Raw genomic sequence first — 21,654 nt, 5'->3', positions numbered from 1 at the left:
TATGTGCCAGACCTAGCAGGGGACAGAGTCCTCCCAATACAGATGGACCAGTATGTTTGGACATAAATTGTGAAAGGAGTTGCTAATCTTTCTGTGCAAAATCCACTCTTGCAGTCGCTGCCAACACTCCTGCACATGTCAGGGCATCCAGGGCCAGGACTTGGTAACCCTGTTCAGGAGCAGTCGCTCTGGAGACTCCCAAGACGAGGGAAAGAAATGGGTGGAAACGGGCCTACATTGTGGGCCCCGCAGCCACTAAACAGTCCAACCCATGGCCACTGAGCACCTCGAACAATGCCTGGCTGGACCCTGAGTCTGAGTGTGTCATCAACCCAGTTTGTTGTTGTTATGAATTTTTCCATCAGCTCTGTCCAGAAAGACTTCCTTCTTTTCCACAATATTAGTAAAGGGGCCTTGGACTAGTTTAAGCCAAATACCTTGCAATAAAATGGAGCAGCCACCCTGGTGAATAAATATATTTAGAAAAGGAAACTGCCTGCTTGGTAAGATGCTGTTCAACAGCACCCCCTATCCTGATGCCTCGCAGTCCCCGAGCCAGGAAACTGAGAAGTCCCTGATCAGACTGCAAACGCTGCAGGCTCCGCAAGGGTGCAAGGCCACCCTCAAAGAACTAGAAGCCAGGCCTCCCAATTCCCACCCCTGCCAGCGCTAAATAGTAACCGCTGAAGGATGCAGGGCAGCTGTGAGCTGCAGTTTTCCCACAGGCAAAAATCACAAGGGTAAAATCTGGCCTCCAGCCTTATAGGGACATTCTAAGTTGTGAAAGTGCTTTGGCCACTAAAGAACTGTGCAAATGTTAAATACTAGGTTTAGCCATAACAATCATTTCAGTAACAAACCAAAGAGAAGGGTGAAACACTGGCAAGTATCTTGGAGTCCAACCAGTAAGCTTCTGAGACTCCCCCATGTGCTGACTGGGACAAACTCTACCCCCCAAAAGAAAAGACACTCTCTTGGCCCGAGACACCCGTGAGCTCTCCCAGCAGGGGACCAGCCACCTTCCCACTTTCTAAAGCTACAGACAGCGGGGATGGCCAAGTAGGCAGCCCAGGCTGACGGCTCACCAAGGCCACCTCCCTGTCTACACAGTCCCACACACATCTGGGGCCACTTCAGTCCTAGAAAAGATGTCCCATATCTCAGCAACTGCAAGTCAAGGTCAAACAGAGAAATGTGGGATTGCCGCCTTCATGCCTGCTGCAGAAGCTGAGGTCTCAGATCTGATAAAGCAAGTGTAGTGGGAATAAGGGAATACATTACCAGAAACTGGGATTCTAGAAAACAGAATAGTTACTGTTTACTAAGTGCTAGGTACCTTTCTAACAGTTTTGCATATATGTTCAAATTTCATGCTTAAAACGATACGAATTTATTATCTTACAGTTATAGAGGACAGAAGTCCAAAATGGGTCACACTGGGCTAAAATCATGGTGGCAGCAGAGCTGTGCTCCTTCTGGAGGCTGCAGGGAAAAATCCTTTGCCTTCTCCAGCTTCTAGAGAAGGGTTGCCCATGTCCCTCAGCTCATGGCCCCCTTCCAGCAGTCACATGAGTCTGACCTCCGCTGCCATCCTCACATCTCCTTCTCTGACTCGGAGGCCACTGCCTCCCTCTTGTATAGTTAAGGACCCCTGTGATGACAATGGGCCCACCTGGAGAATCCAGGCCAACCACCCCATCTCCAGGTCCTTCACCACACTAGCAAAATCTTTTTTTACCATGGAAGGTAACAAAGCCACAGGTTCCAGGGATGAGGATGTGAACATCTTTGGGGAGCGTTATTCTGCTTGCCACACAGTCACCCCTGCCATAACTCAGGGCGATGGCATATTCTATCATTATCTTCAATCAGAAACTGATGTGTGGGGAGGTGATGTATCGTAACTCATCCAGGGTCAGGCAGCTGGATTTGAACCTGCCTGACCCTTAGATTTGAGGTTTTCTGGCTCCAGAATCTTCTCTGAAGTGAAAGGCATGAGGCCGACCACTCCCTGATCTGGTAAACAGAGATGTCGGGCTGGTTTCTAGTGTTGGGGAGTTTCCTGGGGTGATGGTACAGGGTACATTTCTGCCCTGCATCCTAAGTCCAGAGACTGGGTTCTAGGTCCAGCCTTGCTTCTAACTCCCTGAGAGATGACAGCCTTTGGGCAAAGTCCCTCTGTGCTCTTCAGTCTCTTCATCTGTGAGATGGCGGCGTGGGGAGAGGCTGGAGTGATCTCACAGTTCCTCTCAGCCTGCATCACAGGCTCTAGGACTCAGGTCCTATCAGTAACCTGCTGGGGGAGGTCTGGGCCTTCCAGGAGAAACCTGACAAGATGGTGCTGCAAACACCAACGGACACACAGCAGTTTACATTCACAGGCTGTCTCAGGAGCTCCAACAACCCTGACCATTCTTGCCCCATTTTGCAGATAGAAAACCGAGGCTCAGAGAGATTACATAACTTGTCTACGATCTTCCACCAGCAAGATGGAGGCCAAATGAAATGAGAAAGCAGGTCTCCTGCCACTTCCTTTGCCCAGAGGTCTTCTCCCCACACCAGGGCTTCCCAAGGGCTGAGATCCAGCCACACCTATGCGCGATCAAATGTAAGTGTGAACAATGCAAAGGGCGATGTCTTCAATCTAAGGGGCTTCAATTCTGTAATGTAATTCTGAGATGATGCCCTTTTTTGTTAAAGTCTTTCCTTTTTGAAGTGATGGCCACTGTAGATGGTGAGGGTTTTTTGGAGGCGGACAATATCTTTACGTGACAAAATTAAAAGTTAGCAGCTCTGAACTGGTCTCTGGAGTGTTATGAAATGCAAGAGGTCTCCGAAACCTCAGTCTGGGAGCCACGGAGCGCTCTCTCCTCTCCCCAGGTTTACCAGTTTGGGAGGCTTGGAGAGAGGCCTGGAGGACCTGCTGGGGACTAAAGAAGAGCACTGGTGGGAGGACGGAGTGGGGGAAGGGGGAGGGGAGTGAAGTAGTCCCCCTGGAATGCTGGGTGGTGGGGGAGGAGGTCTCCTTGGTGGAGGAGTCCCAGCGTCCCTCCCCTCCCCTCCTCTGCCAACACAATGGACAATGGCAACCGCCCACACACTCCCATGGAGGGGAAGGGGATGAGTGCAGGGAACCCCGACCCCACCCGGGGGACCTGCAAGCCTGCAGACACTCCCCTCCCGCCCCCACTGAACCCTTGACCCCTGCCCTGCAGCCCCCGCAGCTTGCTGTTTGCCCACTCTATTTGCCCAGCCCCAGGGACAGAGCTGATCCTTGAACTCTTAAGTTCCACATTGCCAGGACCAGTGAGCAGCAACAGGGCCGGGGCTGGGCTTATCGGCCTCCCAGCCCAGCCCCTGGCTGCAGACATAAATAGGCCCTGCAAGAGCTGGCTGCTTAGAGACTGTGAGAAGGAGGTGAGTCCTGCTGCCTGCCCCGGTGACTCTGGCTCCCCAGCTCAAGGTTCAGGCCCTGCCCCAGGCCTGGCCTCTGGGTACCTGAGGTCTTCTCCCACTCTGTACCCTTCTCCTCACCTGGCTGCAATGAGTGGGGGAGCACGGGGCTTCTGCATGCTACAGGCCCCCCACTCAGCCAGGCCCTTCTTCTCCTCCAGGTCCCCCACGGCCCTTCAGGATGAAAGCTGCGGTGCTGACCTTGGCCGTGCTCTTCCTGACGGGTAGGTGTCCCCCAGCCTAGGGAGCCAACCATCGGGGGACTTTCTCCCTAAACCCCTGTGACCCACCCTCCTGGGCGGAGGCAGCAGGTTTCTCACTGGCCGCCTCTCCCCGACCTCCAAGCTTGGCTTTTCAGCTCAGATCTCAGCCCACAGCTGGTCTGATCTGGGCCTCCCCTCCCACCCTCAGGGAGCCAGGCTCGGCATTTCTGGCAGCAAGATGAACCCCCTCAGACCCCCTGGGATCGAGTGAAGGACCTGGCCACTGTGTACGTGGATGTGCTCAAAGACAGCGGCAGAGACTATGTGTCCCAGTTTGAAGGCTCCGCCTTGGGAAAACAGCTAAAGTAAGGACCCAGCCTGGGGTTGAGGGCAGGGGCAGGGGGCAGAGGCCTGTGGGAAGATGTTGACGCCAGACTGGCCGAGTCCTCTCCTAATATCTGATGAGCTGGGCCCCACAGATGGTCTGGATGGAGAAACCGGAATGGGATCCTCAGGCAGGGTCACAGCCCATGCCCCCTGCAAAGGACAGACCAGGGCTGCCCGATCTGTGATCACAGCGCCACATTGTGCCTGCAACTGTAGCAGGCCCCTTTCCCTTCTTCACCACCTCCTCTGCTCCTGCCCAGCAAGACTGTGGGCTGTCTTTGGAGAGGAGAATGCGCTGGAGGCATAGAAGCGAGGTCCTTCAACGGCCCACTTTGGAGACCAACGTAACTGGACACCAGTCCCAGCTGTCTCTTTCTTAGCTCCTCTCTGTGCCTCGGTCCAGCTGCACAACGGGGCATGGCTTGGCGGGGCAGGGGTGTTGGTTGAGAGTGTACTGGAAACTCTAGGCCACTGCACCTCCGCGGACAGGTGTCACCCAGGGCTCACCCGTGGTAGGCTGGGGCGCTGGGAGTCCAGCCCTCAACCCTTCTGTCTCACCCTCCAGCCTAAAGCTCCTTGACAACTGGGACAGCATGACCTCCACCTTCAGCAAGCTGCGCGAACAGCTCGGCCCTGTGACCCAGGAGTTCTGGGATAACCTGGAAAAGGAGACAGAGGGCCTGAGGCAGGAGATGAGCAAGGATCTGGAGGAGGTGAAGGCCAAGGTGCAGCCCTACCTGGACGACTTCCAGAAGAAGTGGCAGGAGGAGATGGAGCTCTACCGCCAGAAGGTGGAGCCGCTGCGCGCAGAGCTCCAAGAGGGCGCGCGCCAGAAGCTGCACGAGCTGCACGAGAAGCTGAGCCCACTGGGCGAGGAGATGCGCGACCGCGCGCGCGCCCATGTGGACGCGCTGCGCACGCATCTGGCCCCTTACACCGACGAGCTGCGCCAGCGCTTGGCCGCGCGCCTTGAGGCTCTCAAGGAGAACGGCGGCGCCAGACTGGCCGAGTACCACGCCAAGGCCAGCGAGCATCTGAGCACGCTCAGCGAGAAGGCCAAGCCCGCGCTCGAGGACCTCCGCCAGGGCCTGCTGCCCGTGCTGGAGAGCTTCAAGGTCAGCTTCCTGAGCGCTCTCGAGGAGTACACTAAGAAGCTCAACACCCAGTGAGGCGCCCGCCGCCGTCCCCGTTCCCGGTGCTCAGAATAAACGTTTCCAAAGTGGAAAGCAGCTTCTTTCTTTTGGGAGAATGCGGGGGGGGGGGGGGGGGCGGGGACATCTGGGGGAGCCCGGGTGGGGCCTTTGGCCCTGGAGCAGGGACTTCCTGCCGGATCTCAACAACTCCGTGCCCAGACTGGACGTCTTAGGGCCAAGATCGACGTTGGAGGACCTGCTGGATGCCTGGCTGCTTACGAGTGAGGGAGTAGAGTCTGCCTTAGCAAGGCTCAAGTAGAAAGGAAGTCACAGCGGACCAGGCAAAGCCACAGACAATCCAAGGCCAAGTGCCCTGAAAGGGGCTCAAACAAGGCCTGCAGCCCTGTCTGAGGCGGGCCAGGAAACAGGGTTGCTTTAGCTGGGAGCAGTGGGTTCCCTGTCCCCAGAGGTGTGTCCGTATAGAGCCTTCTCCAGCCCAGCCGCTGTCAGCGGGGCAGGACGAAGCGGGGCGGCCTCAGGGAGCCACTGGGATTGGGGTTTGGTCCCGGGTGCAAGTGAAGCGCTGGGAGTTTGCGCCTGTCCTCCTTCAGTAATTCAAAAACCTCTCAAACAGACACTTCCCTTTTCTTCTCACAAGGCCAGTATCCCTCTCCCACCCAGAAACAGCCGTGGCTTCCTCAGGCACAGAAGTGGAAGCCAGTCCTCCACCCCCTGCGGCGAAGCCAGTCCTCCACCCCCTGCGGCTCCATGCCATGCCACCCCCTCTTTCTGCCAGCCCTGGCAGAAGCTGGTCTGAGTCAGAAAATTCACCACCACCTCTTGCAGGTACATTTTTATTTCCAAGATGCTCTCATATCTGTGCTCTCACTGCATCCTCCCTTCCCCACATCCTGGCTAGATTGCCATCAGAGGCAGAGCATGGATGAGGACACTGAAGCCTGGACCTGTGACGTCGCTTGCCCAGTGAACAGCAGGATGGGCTGGGCAGCGCTTTTTAGACCCTGCACCCCTGGCCATCCACGATTATTGAAAAGAGTGTGCGGGTCGGTTGCGGTGGCTCAAGCCTGTAATCCCAGCACTTTGGGAGGCTGAGGCAGGTGTATCACTTCAGGCCAGGAGTTTGAGACCAGCCTGGCCAATATGGTGAAACCCTGTCTCTACTAAAAATACAAAAAAAATCAGCTGGGCATGGTGGCTTGCACCCGTAATCCCAGCTACTAGGAAGGCTGAGGCAGGAGAATCGCTTGAACCTGGGAGGCAGAGGTCACAGTGAGCCGAAATCATGCCACTGCACTCCAGCCTGGGTGATGGAGCAAGACTCCAGCTAAAAAAAAAAAAAAAAAAAAGAGTGTGCGGCCTGGCACTCAAGTTCACATGGGTGTGCAGGCATGCCTGTGTATTCGCACATGACTTCCCTGCTCACAGTCCCTCCTTGCACTCATGTCTGAATGTCCCCGCGTGCATGAACATGGCTTCACAGATCTGGGCAGTGCCTTCCCTACCCTGTCTCTGCAGGGCCTTTTGCCCCCTCATGCAGGCCCCTGGATAATCGGCCCCCATCCCCATGTCCCCATCTCCAGTATATCTTAGCTACCCTAGGTAAAGCAGTGGGCTTTTTAGTTCCTAACCTTCCAGAGCTACAACAGCAGTCATCCAGCCAGATCTGGGTGGGAACATTTTCTAGATACGGGTGCTGAGATGTCTCAGCCCAGAGAGAAGCCCTGGGGAATTTTCAGAGAGAAAGCAGTCTCCAGGTGGGGCTGGATGTACTGATGCCACTGAAATCTGTAAAGGGGTCCCTAACACCTGACATAGGAGTGACAAAACTGTTTTCTGCACCAACTGAGCAGAATACACGCAGCTGACCTGGGCTCAAGGTCTGGCCCTGCCACGTGCTGGCTCTGTGATGCCGGCCAAGTGCCTTTGCCTCTGTGGGCCACAGTTTTTTCATCTGAAGAGTGGAGCCCTACTCAAGCCATCTGCAGCTCTCGGGCTCTCTGACCTGACATCTTTCGGGTGGTGGGGACACAAAGGAAGCAGCCTCTATTGGGAGACCTTGTGCTTCTTTTTGGTCCCAGAACACTGCCCCCCGCCACTCCAGTCCGGGTCCCAAGGGCCCAGTCAGCTCAACTGTAATGATGACAACATTGATCAGGCATCTTTACATGCAGGTGCTGTGCCAAACGGTTCGAACGCTCTCTCATTTCAATCTCATGGCAAACCTACGGTGGAGGGGGTACGGTTGTATCCACTTTACACGTAAGAACCTGAGGCTGATATCAAGTGGTGGAGCCAAGACTAGTGCCTTGTTGCATCTTACTCCAACCCCTAGCCCATCCGGCCTCCTCCCTTCACATGTGCCTAAGAGGGCTAGGTGGCCTGGATAGGGGAGGTCAGCTCCACAGTTTTGAGTAAACACACACAGTCTCAACTCTGATGACGACTTAAGTGCCAGGCTTAGTGGCTGGCATAGGGCACACACTCAAGTCACGTTGTGCAGCACCTAACAGTTTATCAAAGTATCAGCAAACTTATTGTCCTGTTTGACCTTCCGCACAAACCTGTCAAGGAAGGCAGGGTACGGAGGGTGATTCCTACCTTAGAGATGAAGAAACTGAGGCCCAGAGACTGCCCAGCTATCAGAAGGTGGATAGAGCGCTGGCCTCCAGGCCTGCCTGATCTGGAGTCTGTCCAGTGCCCACCCACAGAACAGCCTCGGCTCTTTCCCATGCCCAGACACAGATGGCACACTTGCGACGGCCCACTCATAGCAGCTTCTTGTCCGGCTTTATTGGGAGGACAGCATGCCTGGAGGGGGGCCAGGCATGAGGTGGGGTAGGAGGGCACTAAGAATACTGTCCCTTTTAAGCAACCTACAGGGGCAGCCCTGGAGATTGCAGGACCCAAGGAGCTGGCAGGATGGATAGGCAGGTGGACTTGGGGTATTGAGGTCTCAGGCAGCCTCGGCTGGAGTTGGTCCAACCTCAGGGTCCAAATCCCAGAACCCAGAGAACTTGTCCTTAACGGTGCTCCAGTAGTCTTTCAGGGAACTGAAGCCATCGGTCACCCAGCCCCTAAATCAGTCAGGGGAAGCAACAGAGCAGGGCGTGAGAACTCCTCTGTAGGCAACCATGGGACCCACAGCCATGTCTCCACTGGACGACACCAGTCGGGACCCCACCACTCTCTCAACTTCACTGGACGACAGCCCTGAGACCTCAGGCAGGAATCCCCCCACAGCTGCCACCCTGGGAGAAGAGATATCCTTGCAGGAACCCCAGCACAAGTCAAACATTGCCATCTCCAGGTCACCTCAGATGTTTATGCCCCTGGGCCTGAGGCACAAAGTGACAGGGTGGGGAGATGTGAAAGGTCGAGGCTGTCATTGTTTTCTGTGCAAACAGCACCCCCTGGAGTTGCACAACCTGGTAGCTCTGAGCAGGGTAGGACAGAGGGAGGCAGCCTCTAATTTGGGAAGTCATTGGAGGATTGATCAGTTGTGTGATCTAGGGCAGGTCACCTAATCGCTCTGAGCCTCAATTTTCTCATCTGCAAAGTGAGAAAATAACACCTACCCCAAAGCCGGTTCTGAGGACTGAGAATGTTTATGAACACCTCTGCTGTGCCAGCCAATGCCACTCAGGGTGACGTGGAGAAGGGAGTAGGGGAGAGGAGAGGACTGATGGGCAGAGGCAGGATGGGAGAGGAAGGACACACTTCTGCTCATACTGGCCCCAGGTCTTAGAACAAAGCAGAAGCACTCACAGGCTAGAATTGGGTCAGGTGGGGCCTCGCAAGGCAAACCCCTAGCCCAGGGGTCCCCAACCCCCAAGTCACAGATAGGTACTGGTCCATGGACTGTTAGGAGCTGGGCTGCACAGCACGAAGTGAGTGGTGGGTGAGTGAGCAATACCGCCTGAGCTCCGCCTCCTGTCAGATCAGGTGGCCTTAGATTCTCATAGGAGTGTGAACCCTATTGTGAACTGCACATGCCAGGGATCTAGGTGGAGGGCTCCTTATGAGAATCTAATGCCTGATGATCTGAGGTGGAACAGTTTCATCCCAAAACCATCCCCGCTGGCCCATGGAAAAATTGTCTACCACAAAACTGGTCCCTGGTGCCAAAAAGGCTGAGGACCACTGCTCTAGCCAGACCTTCAGAAAAGGAAAATGGGGCCGGGCGCAGTGGCTCATGCCTGTAATCCCAGCACTTTGGGAGGCCGAGGCAGGTGGATCACCTGAGGTCAGGAATTCAAGACCAACCTGGCCAACATGGTGAAACCCCATCTCTGCTAAAAATACAAAAATTAGCTGGGTGTGGTGGCGCGTGCCTGTAATCCCAGCTACTTGGGAGGCTGAGGCAGGAGAATGGCTTGAACCCGGGAGATGGAGGTTGCAGTGAGCCGAGATTGCACCACTGTACTCCAGCCTGGGTGACAGAGGGAGACTCCATAAAAAAAAAAAAAGAAGAAGAAAGGAAGAGAGAGAGAGAGAAAGAAAGAAAGAAGAAAGAAAGAAAGAAAGAGAGAGAAAGAAAGAAAGAAAGAAAAGAAAGAAAGAAGAAAAAAAGAAAGAAAGAAAGAAAGAGAAAGGGAAAGGAAAGGAAAATGGAAATGAGGGCTAAAATGGCCCACCCTAGGACTGCTCTGGGGAGAAAGGAGGGACCCGGGAGGAATGCAGTCTCAACTCTGTCGTCTCTCCCGCAGCAGCCTGACAAACACCCTGTGAGGAAAGAGGAGGCCAAAGAGGTACAGGCCTAGGGGAGGCTGGAGCACCTCCATTCCATTGTTGGGATCTCACCAGGGCAGGGGCGGGTGGGAATGGAGGGAGCTGGCGGGGGGGATGGGGAGGGAGGCCAGCGGGTGTACCTGGCCTGCTGGGCCACCTGGGACTCCTGCACGCTGGTCAGTGCATCCTTGGCAGTCTTGGTGGCGTGTTTCATGTAACCCTGCATGAAGCTGAGAAGGGAGGTATCCTCGGCCTCTGCAGCTCCTGAGGAAAGAGCAGGGCTGAGTGGGGTGGATCGGCCTCTGGACGAGCCCTGGGCTCCTGCTTGACCATCCATTGGGACTGGGATCCCCAAGTCGCCTCCACCCTGCCCCCAGCCCAGTCCCACCAAGTGCTTACGGGCAGAGGCCAGGAGCGCCAGGAGGGCAGCAACAAGGAGTACTCGGGGCTGCATGGCACCTCTGTTCCTGCAAGGAAGTGTCCTGTGAGGGGCACCTCACGCCCCCATGCCTCTGGACCCCTCCCTGGGGAGGTGGCATGGCCCCTAAGGTAGAACCTTAGCTGAGTCTGCCAGAAGGAGTAGGGGCCTGCTCCCTGCTAATACGGGCTCTCAGAAGGGGGACTGGTGAGGGGCGAGGAACCGAGGCCCAAAGGGATGTGGGTGGGATGGAGCAGAAAACCCACCAGACTGAACATCAAGGCACCTGCAGTCTGGACTGATCTCTGTCCAGTCCAGCCAACATGCTGTGTGACTTTGGGTGATTTCTGGCCCTCTCCAGGCCTCAGTTTCCCTGTCTGGGGTAGGACTGGGCTGTCTAAGGCTTCCTCCAGCCCTAAGCCTGCAGAATGAGGGGGAAACCTGCACTTGGAGCCACTTCCAGCCCCACCCCCTATGTAGCTTTGGGCAAGTGACACCCTCCCGGGCCTCCATTTTCTTCAGGTTATGATGAGGGGTGGGGGGCACCCGTCCAGCTCCGAGGCTTCCTTAGCTCTAGCAAGTGCTTCTCCAGGCTTGCTGGCTGGGCTGGGCGGGGAGCTCCTCTTGCCCCTCTTCATCCTCCTCCCCTCTTCTTTCCCCTCCCCAGAGGGCATTACCTGGAGCAGCTGCCTCTAGGGATGAACTGAGCAGACAGGCAGGAGGGTTCTGACCTGTTTTATATTGTCTCCAGGGCAGCAGGCACTGAGGACCCAGGGCGCCGGGCAAAGGTCACTTGCTGACCAGTGGAGACGAGGGCCTGAGGCAGGGTGGCCAGATGCAGCAAGCTGGCGGGAGAGTTGGGAAATCCCCAGGAGACTGAGTCCACGCTGCTGTCCCGCCAGCCCTGCAGCCCAGATGAGCTCAGGAACTGGGGGTGGGCCTGGGGAGCCCTCATTCCTTCCTAGCTGACTGGCTCCCCAGGGAGAGGCTGGTGAGAGGGGAAACGGCTTGGACATAGGCCAGCGGCCTCGGGCCCATCTCAGCCCTTCACACTGGAATTTCAGGCCCCTCCCTCCACCAGCCCCAAGCCCTGAACACAGCCTGGAGTAGAGGGGTGAGGTGCTTCTTCAGACTTGAGAGCAAGTGGGTGGCTTGGGCTGGGGGGTGTTTGGAGTAAAGGCACAGAAGACCAGGCATCAGTGGCTCCGGCAAGGCCTGGTGACAGGGCTGAGCTCTCACAGGCCCTCCCAGCACCTCCATCTCTGGGTTTCAATCCAGGCAGGCGAGCGCTGCTCACCTAGCAGCCCCCCACCCGCCCCCACCAGTCCCCACCCTGTGTGCCCCACTGCCACCTCCCCCTGAGTGCAGGGCAGGGGTTGGTGGAGAAGGGCCAAGGCCGCTCAGAGCCTGAGGCCTTTGTCCCTCCCTCCACCAGGCTCCCTATTTTGCCCTCTGGACCCACTGATAACATCCCCTGGGGGAGGAGCTGGTCTCATGTCTAGGGCCCTCCCCAACCCCCACCAGGACTGATTCTCTCATTCACCTTCCTGGGTTCCTCAGTGGGGCTGGGGGAAGAGCAGCCCTCACTGCCCCCTGGCTGTGGGAGCAACTGGGAGGAACAAGGTCTGGTGAGGAGAGGGCACAGAGGAGTTCTGCGGGGCGTCGGTGGTCCAGGAGGGGCCGCTGACCCTTCTCGGGGCTGATATGTCCCCTGGGCCCACAGTGAAGCCGCAGCAGGGATGGCAGGATGAGGGGGCCTGTCTTCCAGATGCTGAGACCTTGGAGCCAGGACACCTCAGGCTTAAATGCTGCCTTTGGCACTTAGTAGGACCCAGGCCACAGAGATAACAACTCAGAGCCTCAATTTTCTGAGGATAAAATGGGGCTAGAATACTGATTTCCCAGAGTGGTGCTGAAAAGGAAATGAGATAGAGAAGTACAAAGCAGCGGGTCCATGGAGAGACTCACACCTCCCTCTCCCTCCCAACGCTGTGCCCTTCCCAGACAGCAGAGTCTGCAGGTGGAAGGAGCCTCTAACATAAAAAATAGAGCTCTGGCAGCAAGCTGTCCTCTCAGAAGTAACTAACACCACAGTATGAAATCAGAGGCCTGAGAAAGTATGAAATCAGAGTATTTCACAGTATGAAATCAGAGGCCCGGTTCTGCCCTCAGAATTCTTAATTGGTGGGTGAGACTTGGAATTCCTCTATTAGAGATCCATTTCTGGCTGGGCACAGTGGCTCATGCCTGTAATCCCAGCACTTTGGGAGGCTGGGACGGGTGGATACCTGAGGCCAGGAGTTCGAGACCAGCCTGGGCAACATGGCGAAACCCAGTCTCTACTAAAAATACAAAAAATTAGCTGAGCATGGTGACGCATGCCTGTAGTCCCAGCTCCTCAGGAGGCTGAGGCACAAGAATTGCTTGAACCCCGGAGGTGGAGGTTGCAGTGAGCTGAGATCGCGCCATTGCACTCCAGTGACAGAGCTAGACTTGGTCTAAAAAAAGACACAGAGAGAGAGAGAGAGATTCATTCCTTTGACTTAAGACTTTGTTTTCTGTTAAAATGCAAATAGAATCCTGTGAAGTAGACATTAACTCCATTTTATGGGTTAGAAACCCAAGGCTGTAAGGGCTCCAAGTGCACAGCCCATTAGTAGTAAGGCTGGGAACCTTAATCCAGGTCTTCACACACACCAGGCAAATACCAGACAGCTTAGAGCACTGAGACCCCTATAGAGGCATCAGTCACATGCCCAGAACAAATCTGTCTCAAGTCTCCTGCAGACTTTGGTGGTGGGGTAGGAGGTGAAGAAGTGGTCACTGGAGGATTTGGTATTGGGGATGCCCTTTCCTCTTCTGCTGCGGCCTGCTCCATAGCCCCAGAGGCAAAGGCACAGTGGGGACCCAGATCCAGGCGGGGGTGGACAACAAGGTCCATGGGCCCGGGCACGCTAGAATGGTCCCCTGGCCCCAGATCCTCCAAGCCTTTCCATTTGTGCAGAGGGTCTGGAGGAGCCCGGCCTCTCTCTCCTGCATGGCAACGGACCCAAGGATGTCCAGAGGTCTCTCTGTGGGCAGAGGCACACCTCCAGGAAGCCTGGCACCTTGTCTCCTTCCAAGGGCTTGGTACCTGTGAATACCTGGGGCCCCTCACCAGTAGTCCAGCTTGCACCTCGGCAGGGGCTGTCTTGGTGGCCAGCCTAAGCTGCCTGCGTCTCCCGTCATGGCTCCCCTGGGATGAAGACTGCTCCAGGGAGAAGCCAGTGGTCGATGGGAGGAAGAGGGGATTTGACCATCCAGGGCCAAAAATGGTCCTCTGGGGTTGGGCTGTTTCACCTTGTGTCTGGGTGAGGTTTAGTACATGAGCCCCCATGATGTGTGCCCTTCCCACCAGGCTGGGCTGGGCAGCCCTGATTCAGACCTGTTGGCCAGAGGCCCTTGTTCATCACACATTATCATGCTGGAAGTTCCTCCTAGTATCTCACCCAGATCCCTCCTATGGCAACAGGAGCTGTCCTTTAGTTCTGCCCAGGGGACGGCCCCTTGAAGCATACGTGAGGCACATGTCCTTGTGACCTGCCTGTCCCTGGCTGGATCTGAGTTTTCTGCTCCTGACTCTGCCCTCTGGACTGACCCCTGGTTTGATCCCTGTGTGGTTGGCCAGGAGGGGTGGCTGTAGCTAATGCTGAGCTATCAGCCTCATTGCCCCACCAATCATTAAGTCTGCCTGTTGCACAGATAAGGAGAGGCTTGGAGAGGCGATGTCTCCCTCGAGATCACACAGGCCTTTCATGCCCACTAAGGTAGACGTCCCTGACTCACAGAGCCAGGCCTGGCTGGAAGGCAGTCTGCTCTTCCCATCAGCTACTTGCACCCTCTAAGACTGAGCACAGGGGGCTCTTATTCTCTCCCTGCTCCCCAAAACAAATCCATCTACAGATTGATGCAAAACATACCCTCAGACTTTGGTAAGTAAATACATTCATTAACAGGTCACATCCCCACCACATTGAGAGGCAGCAGGCCCCCTTGCGAGCGTGGGTGCACGCATGGGCTGTGCCAGTCCCTTGGTTCTTAGTGATTTGCATACTTCTGTGAATCCGCACACACTCTGGTGGATGTTCTCGGACATGCTCAAATGGTGCAGGCGCTCCCAGCATGGGTGCACCCAGGCAGGCGGGAGAGACAGAAGCACCTCTGGACCTCTCATATGCTAATGGCACCTGCTGCTGGGACTGTAAGTCCCGGAGGTCAAACTGCGGCTGAGGTGTCCTTCGTGACTCAGTCTCCTCCTCAGCTCTGGCCTGGGGAAGGGACAGGAGCACTGAGTACTGACCTTTGCTCCCGCTGCAAGCTGGACTGTGCCTGATTCAGGAGCAGGGTTGGGACCGATGGGTTCCAGGGAGGTGAGCCTTGCAGGGGTAAGATGTGGCTAACATTTAGTGATCACTTTTGCTATGTGCCAGACATTGTTGCAAGCACTATAAGATTATCTCAGTGAATCCTCACAGCCTAGGAGGTAGGTACAATGGTTATGTCTCACCAAGGTAACTGAGGCTCAGAGAGGTTATGAGACTTGCCCAAAGACGCACAGGCAGTACGTGTTGGAGCCTGGATGCCAAGCCAGGGAGTTGACTGCAGCGTCTGACCCCAACAATCACGGAGAGATGGCACAGGCTGCATCAAAAAGGAGGCAGCATGGTAACGTGGGGACCACTACAGGACAGTGGGGACCCAGCAGAAGGGGTGCCAGAGTCAGAAGGTCATTTGGCTGCCTTCGGCCCTAGGAGACATCAAGCCACTTCTGGAAACTGAAAAAATGAACACAAAGCAAATTAGAGTTAGTAAAATTGTGGTCTACTCTCTGATGGCGTTCATTTTTACAAATAAATGTAGCTCACTGTTGTCAGGCACTGCACTCACCGACAGGAGCCAATAGTGTGGTGTGCTGGATGTCACCTCATAGTCACTGGGAGTGGTGTGGTCCGGCAGAGGGACCCATGCTGACGTGGTGTGTCACCTTCTCAGTGGATGTTTGTGTGTGATTATGCATGCAGCCTCATTTAGAGATCCAATAGACATCTAAGTAGAAGACCTCCTGGGCACCACCACCGTTGCCCTCCATCCCCCAATGGGAGGTCCCCTGAGAGCCACAGGTCCCAAGATTCTGCTCAAGCCAGCTGCTCCTGCTCAGGGAGTGTGGCTGGGGGGCGAGAAGGGCAGGAGTCAGGCCTCAGGCTGGTCCCACCCATCACCCTGCCTCTGGCCCACCTGGCGCCCCTCAGAGAGCCGAGTCTCACTCTGCCACTCTCACTAGAGGAGGGAGCACTCTGCTACCCTCCCTGCTTTGCTCCAAATCAGGAACACAGCATGATTATTATACAGTATGATTATTATAATAACAGCAACTATTTTTCAGAGCTTACTCTGTGCCAGGAGCTCTATAGGCAGCCCTCTGTATCCTTGGTTTCTGTGTCCATGGATTCAACCAACCTTGGATTGAAAATATTTTTTTAGGCCGGGCGCAGTGGCTCACGCCTGTAATCCCAGCACTTTGGGAGGCCGAGGCGGGTGGATCACGAGGTCAGGAGATCGAGACCATCCTGGCTAACACGGTGAAACTCCATCTCTACTAAAAATACAAAAAAAAAATTAGCCGGGCGTGGTGGCGGGTGCCTGTGGTCCCAGCTACTCGGGGGGCTGAGGCAGGAGAATGGCGTGAACCCGGGAGGCGGAGCTTGCAGTGAGCCGAGATCGTGCCACTGCACTCCAGCCTGGGCGACACAGCAAGACTCCATCTCAAAAAAAAAAAAAATTTTTTTTTAAATTGCATCTGTGGGCCGGGTACAGTGGCTCATGCCTGTAAGCCCAGCATTTTGAGAGGCAGAGATGGGAGGATCGCTTGAGACCAGGAATTGGAGACCAGCCTGAGCAACATAGGGAAACCCCATCTCCATTAAAAACAATGTTTTAAAAAAAATTGCATCTGGGCAGGGCACAGTGGCTCACGCCTGTAAGCCCAGCACTTTGGGAGGCCCACATGGGAGGATCGCTTGAGGCCAGGAGTTGGAGACCAGCCTGAGCAACATGGTGAAACCCTGTCTCTGCTGTAAATACACAAATTAGCTGGGCGTGGTGGTGGTGCCTGTAATCCCAGCTACTCAGGAGGCTGAGACAGGAGAATCACTTGAACCTGGGAGGCAGAGATTGCAGTGAGCTAAGATCGCGCCACTGCACTGCAGCCTGGGTGACAGAGTGAGACTCCATCTCAAAAAAAAAAAAAAAAAAAATTGCACCTGTACTAAACATATACAGACTTTTTTGGTGATTATATCCTAAACAATACAGTATAACAACCATTCACACAGCATTTCCGTTGTATTAGGTATTATAAGTAATCTAGAGATTTAAAGTATGTGGGAGGCTGTGCTTAGGTTATATGCAAATACTATGCCATTTTATATCAAGCACTTGAACATCCATGGATTTTGGTATCTGCAGAGGGTCCTGGAATCAATTTCCCATGGAGACTGAGGGATGACCGTACTGCCCACTTCACAAGCAATGTCTCCTTTAATGTACTGAACCATCCCATTGTTCAGAGGAGAAACTGAGGCTCAGGGCTTTGAATAACTAGACCAAGGAGGCACAGCATGGGAGTGGGACATGAAGCACTCTACAATTAACCCTTTCAGGACAAGGCCCTGTCTCCCACACCCATCTGCCCAAAGGCTCTCCAGGGCCCCCTCCTCTTGGGTGTACCTTGACAAGAGACCTAGATTTTAGCTCACTATGCTATCTGCAGTCCTGGATGGTCCCACTCCAGTGTCTGGTGCTCTGAGATGGAGTCAGCATTAGTGGTGGATGTGGAGACTGGGGGGACCTCTCTTCACTGGGGTAGACAGAGGAGATGTGGACTTTGCCCCCCATGAGCCTGGCACAAACCCAGAGCCGTCAGCAGGGCCTCGAGGCATCAGTCCTGGGCTCAGGGACTCCCTGAGGTGTTTCTCCCACTGTTTTCCGTTCCCTTCCTCCCTTCCATGCTGAGGTTGGTGGGGGTGGGGGTGCCCATGCACGGAACAGCCACCACTTCTAACTATCGCCTAAGCCCTGGTCTGCTGTCAACTTCCACGTAGTCTCAGGGTCACAAAAGTCCAAGAGACCTCTTGGGAATGTGTCACCTTCCAGCGTGGAGTCACACTGGGGAAGGAGGCGGGGAGGGCAGCGAGGGGGGTGGTGGTAGGGAGAGAGTTTAAATGTCTGGCTGGCTCTGAGCTTCAGTCAGTTCCCACAGCAGCGCAGGTGAGCTCTCCTGAGGACCTCTCTGTCAGCTCCCCTGATTGTAGGGAGGATCCAGTGTAGCAGGAAACTCCTCCAGCCCAGCAAGGAGCTCAGGATGTTCCTGAAGGCCGTGGTCCTGGCCCTGGCCCTGGTGGCTGTCACCGGTGAGTAGAAGCTGTCTTTGGACGGCGCTCCTGGGCTGCGGCTCTGAGTGGTGCAGGATGGAGGCTGGGCCAAAGCAAAAGGACACTTCTGAGGTCTGCCTGGCTGCCAAGTGGCTCACAGGAGAGCTGACCCAGTCCCAGCGGTGGGCCCATTGGCATTGGTGCTATACCAGTTTCACATATCCCTGTGGCTTCCAAAAAGCTAAGCTCAGACAGGGAAAATGGCAGGTTGAGGCACCCCCACCATCATCCAGTCTGCAGCTCAGAGCTGGAGTAGAGGGGCCACAAAGGAGACGGGGCCTCATGAATTGCTCTCTGTTACCACCCAGGAGCCAGGGCTGAAGTCAGTGCTGACCAGGTGGCCACGGTGATGTGGGACTACTTCAGCCAGCTGAGCAACAATGCCAAGGAGGCCGTGGAACATCTCCAGAAATCTGAACTCACCCAGCAACTCAAGTAAGAGGGACTACAGTGTGCGGTGGTGACGGGGAATTCTTAAAGGCCATGCAATGTATCGGCAAGGGTTGAGCTTAGAGACAGGAGCCCTGAGCTTAGGATACCCACTGCCCTGCCACTAACTGGCCGGGCCTCTGAACCTAGGATCCACATATGTAAACCAGAAGGTTGGGCCGAATAATCCCTGCGATGCCCTTTTGCTTTGACGTTCTAGAGTTTGACAAATGGCCACATCCTATCATTCAGGCTCATGGAAGAGAGGGAGGGAGGAAAATGTCATGTGGGCTGATTTCTAATACGCTTCAGAAAGACAGGCCCCGGGCAGTGGAATCAAGGGGAGGGAGGTGGGAATATTTGGGAGGCCCCTGGGCACAGGCAAGGAAAACAGCACCTTGTGCCACTGCAAGACCCCAGCAGAGGTCAAGAAGAAAACATTCTGTTACACAACGTGACCCTATGGCCCAGCCCACTCCCGCTGGGAAGGACCTTAAAGTCCCACCCTCTGCAGACAAGGAGGGGAAAGCAAACTGCTGCAGGTGACATGGTGGGTAGATTCCGAGACAAACTCTGTGGGAGATCCCGAGATAGAAATTCAGTGTCATGACTTGGTCTGCGACACCCATCCTCTCCAATCCGAACCAACATAGGGAGGGTGAACTCGATACCCCTGAGCACTCACCTGTCCTAGCAAGTGTGCATAAGGTGAGTGGTATACAAGCAGACAAAGTCTTGCCATGTAAATGCCAAGTGTAACGTGGCCTCCTTGTGCCCTTCCCCACAGTGCCCTCTTCCAGGACAAACTTGGAGAAGTGAACACTTACGCAGGTGACCTGCAGAAGAAACTGGTGCCCTTCGCCACCGAGCTGCATGAACGCCTGGCTAAGGACTCGGAGAAACTGAAGGAGGAGATTCGGAAGGAGCTGGAGGAGGTGAGGGCCCGGCTGCTGCCCCATGCGAATGAGGTGAGCCAGAAGATCGGGGACAATGTGCGAGAGCTGCAGCAGCGCCTGGAGCCCTACGCGGACCAGCTGCGCACCCAGGTCAACACACAGGCTGAGCAGCTGCGGCGCCAGCTGACCCCCTACGCGCAGCGCATGGAGAGAGTGCTGCGGGAGAACGCCGACAGCCTGCACGCCTCGCTGAGGCCCCACGCCGACGAGCTCAAGGCCAAGATCGACCAGAACGTGGAGGAGCTCAAGGGACGCCTTACGCCCTACGCCGACGAATTCAAAGTCAAGATTGACCAGACCGTGGAGGAGCTGCGCCGCAGCCTGGCTCCCTATGCTCAGGACGCGCAGGAGAAGCTCAACCACCAGCTCGAGGGCCTGGCCTTCCAGATGAAGAAGAACGCCGAGGAGCTCAAGACCAGGATCTCGGCCAGTGCCGAGGAGCTGCGGCAGAGGCTGGCGCCCTTGGTGGAGGACGTGCGTGGCAACCTGAGGGGCAACACCGAGGGGCTGCAGAAGTCACTGGCAGAGCTGGGTGGGCACCTGGACCGGCAGGTGGAGGAGTTCCGAAGCCGGGTGGAGCCCTACGGGGAAAACTTTAACAAAGCCCTGGTGCAGCAGATGGAACAGCTCAGGCAGAAGCTGGGCCCCCATGCGGGGGATGTGGAAGGCCACTTGAGCTTCCTGGAGAAGGACCTGAGGGACAAGGTCAACTCCTTCTTCAGCACCTTCAAGGAGAAAGAGAGCCAGGACAAGACCCTCTCCCTCCCGGAGCTGGAGCAGCAGCAGGAACAGCAGCAGGAGCAGCAGCAAGAACAGCAGCAGGGGCAGGTGCAGATGCTGGCCCCTTTGGAGAGCTAAGCCACCCCTGGTGCACTGGCCTCACCCTCGCAGACACCTGCCTTGCCCTGCCACCTGTCTGTCTGTCTGTCCCAAAGAAGTTCTGGTATGAACTTGAGGACACATGTCCAGTGGGAGGTGACACCACCTCTCAATATTCAATAAAGCTGCTGAGAATCTAGCCTCGACTGGTTGCCAGATGAATCCTCCTTGCAGCTGGGGAGGTGGGGAGGTAACCATGACTGGGCAGAGCTTAGCAGCAGCCTGGCAGGAGACACCCAGGACTGGGGAGATGAGACTGCAGGAGAGGTAAGGGCCTGGTGGGCTGGAGGCGAGTGCATGGGGAGTGCTCTAAGGGGAGGCAGAAAAAGATGTTACACATTATCCCAAGACAAAATATGCAACCTACTTATATTCATTTAGCCAACAAATATGCATTGAATGCCTCCAATGCGCCAGTCATTATTCTAGGCACCAGGCAACCAGCAAACAGCTTTTGTGCAGCTGTGTGCCCGACTCTGCCTCACACTGAGGGGGACACCTGGAGGTGAGCAGAACAGGGTCCCTGGCCCTGGGGGGCTCACAGTACACTGGGGGAGATGGTTCCTCCTTGCATGAGATCTTCAGTGCCTTTAACTTATTTATGTAGTGTCATTTAACCCACCCCACCCCAGTTCCATTATAAAAGTTATTCATGCTTATTTCAGAACTTTCTTGACTGCTAAACCTGTGGTCTCCACCCAGAATTGAGGACTGAGGCTTGGGGACTGAGACGAGTCTGGGGAGGAGGGTCAGAGCAGGTGCTGGAGCCTGCGGGGCCCTGGTCTGCTCTGTCCAGGGGCCTCCTGCCAGGTGGCCTGCCAGTTTGGGGCTGAGTTTGCAGCCACTGGGGTTAGGAGCAGAATCAGGGGGCCTGAGCAGTCTCATCAGCACAGCCAGCTGTGGGCAGCTGCAGCCTTGGAGTGGTCTCTCACCTCACCCTTAGAGACTGGAAAACCTCACCGAGGAAAGAGCCAGTTCAAGCCTTTGTCTCAAAGGACTCCACAGCCTGTTACCTCTGGACCCCAGCCCTGCAAGTCTAGCCACCTCCCTTTCCTCTCCACAGGGGGATGCAGGCCCTTCAGGGCTTTCCTGGAAGAGGCCTGGAACATGCTAAGAAGGAGGGGGAAGTCCCCTTGAAGGGTGTCCTGGGGCCTCCTCCTTCCCTCTCAAGGTGCCCTCAGGGTAGTGGCCCCCAGCATGGTCTGGCCCAGGCCTATACCCCTCTGGCCCCTGGTGCTGGCCTGGTGGGAGGGATGTATGCTTGGGAATCAGACAAGCCCTAGGTTTGAATCCTGGCTTTTTGACTGACTACTGGGTGATGTGGGGCAAATAATTGAGCTTCTTTTGGAACATATGGGTAATGACAATTCTTGGCTCAGAGAGGAGTTGTGCTGAAGGTTTGATGGAGCAATGGAGTCAAGCACTTAACATCAGGCACATAGTAACCGTGCAATAGCTGGTGCTGCGGTAAATGAGACTTCCTCATCTCTCTCAACTCCAGGCCACACTCTATTAATGAGGCCACCACAGCTGGCCAAGGGCAGACCCCTGGGTCTCCCCTGTCCCAGCTGCTCTCGC

The 21,654-nt window shown here is 55.5% G+C and overlaps 4 protein-coding genes across 8 annotated transcripts in view; 3 read left to right on the top strand and 1 right to left on the bottom strand.

Annotated features, from left to right (window-relative positions):
- SIK3 (SIK family kinase 3) overlaps positions 1 to 3,417 on the top strand; it is a 258,649-nt gene extending 255,232 nt beyond the window's left edge. For 3 of the 5 annotated variants that reach the window (XR_010127644.1, XR_010127643.1, XR_010127641.1), the window contains 2 exons: positions 2,432 to 2,608; positions 3,254 to 3,417. The gene's annotated coding sequence lies outside the window, so the exon portion shown is untranslated. Of the gene's footprint in view, positions 1 to 2,431; positions 2,615 to 2,880; positions 2,950 to 3,253 lie in introns of those variants that run through there. The other 2 variants (XR_010127642.1, XM_054441459.2) reach the window with 2 other exon arrangements.
- A 131-nt stretch (positions 3,418 to 3,548) lies between these two features.
- Positions 3,549 to 5,269, top strand: APOA1 (apolipoprotein A1). Its single transcript, XM_054441479.1, has 3 exons — positions 3,549 to 3,677; positions 3,865 to 4,021; positions 4,609 to 5,269. The coding sequence occupies exons 1-3, from the start codon at positions 3,635 to 3,637 to the stop codon at positions 5,210 to 5,212; spliced, it is 804 nt and encodes a 267-aa protein (XP_054297454.1). The 5' UTR covers positions 3,549 to 3,634; the 3' UTR covers positions 5,213 to 5,269.
- A 2,693-nt stretch (positions 5,270 to 7,962) lies between these two features.
- On the bottom strand, positions 7,963 to 11,101 carry APOC3 (apolipoprotein C3). The gene is made up of 4 exons (XM_054441456.1): positions 11,021 to 11,101; positions 10,325 to 10,392; positions 10,066 to 10,189; positions 7,963 to 8,271 (listed from the first exon to the last, which is right to left on the bottom strand). Exons 2-4 carry the CDS (start codon positions 10,377 to 10,379, stop codon positions 8,151 to 8,153), a joined length of 300 nt encoding a protein of 99 aa, XP_054297431.1. The 5' UTR covers positions 10,380 to 10,392; positions 11,021 to 11,101; the 3' UTR covers positions 7,963 to 8,150.
- A 7,019-nt stretch (positions 11,102 to 18,120) lies between these two features.
- On the top strand, positions 18,121 to 20,220 carry APOA4 (apolipoprotein A4). The gene is made up of 2 exons (XM_054441062.2): positions 18,121 to 18,247; positions 19,029 to 20,220. Exons 1-2 carry the CDS (start codon positions 18,162 to 18,164, stop codon positions 20,053 to 20,055), a joined length of 1,113 nt encoding a protein of 370 aa, XP_054297037.2. The 5' UTR covers positions 18,121 to 18,161; the 3' UTR covers positions 20,056 to 20,220.
- The last annotated feature ends 1,434 nt before the right edge of the window (positions 20,221 to 21,654 follow it).

This window comes from Pongo pygmaeus, chromosome 9 (assembly GCF_028885625.2).
Source record: "Pongo pygmaeus isolate AG05252 chromosome 9, NHGRI_mPonPyg2-v2.0_pri, whole genome shotgun sequence".
Lineage (NCBI taxonomy): Eukaryota > Metazoa > Chordata > Mammalia > Primates > Hominidae > Pongo > Pongo pygmaeus.
This window is presented reverse-complemented; position numbering and strand designations above follow the sequence as displayed.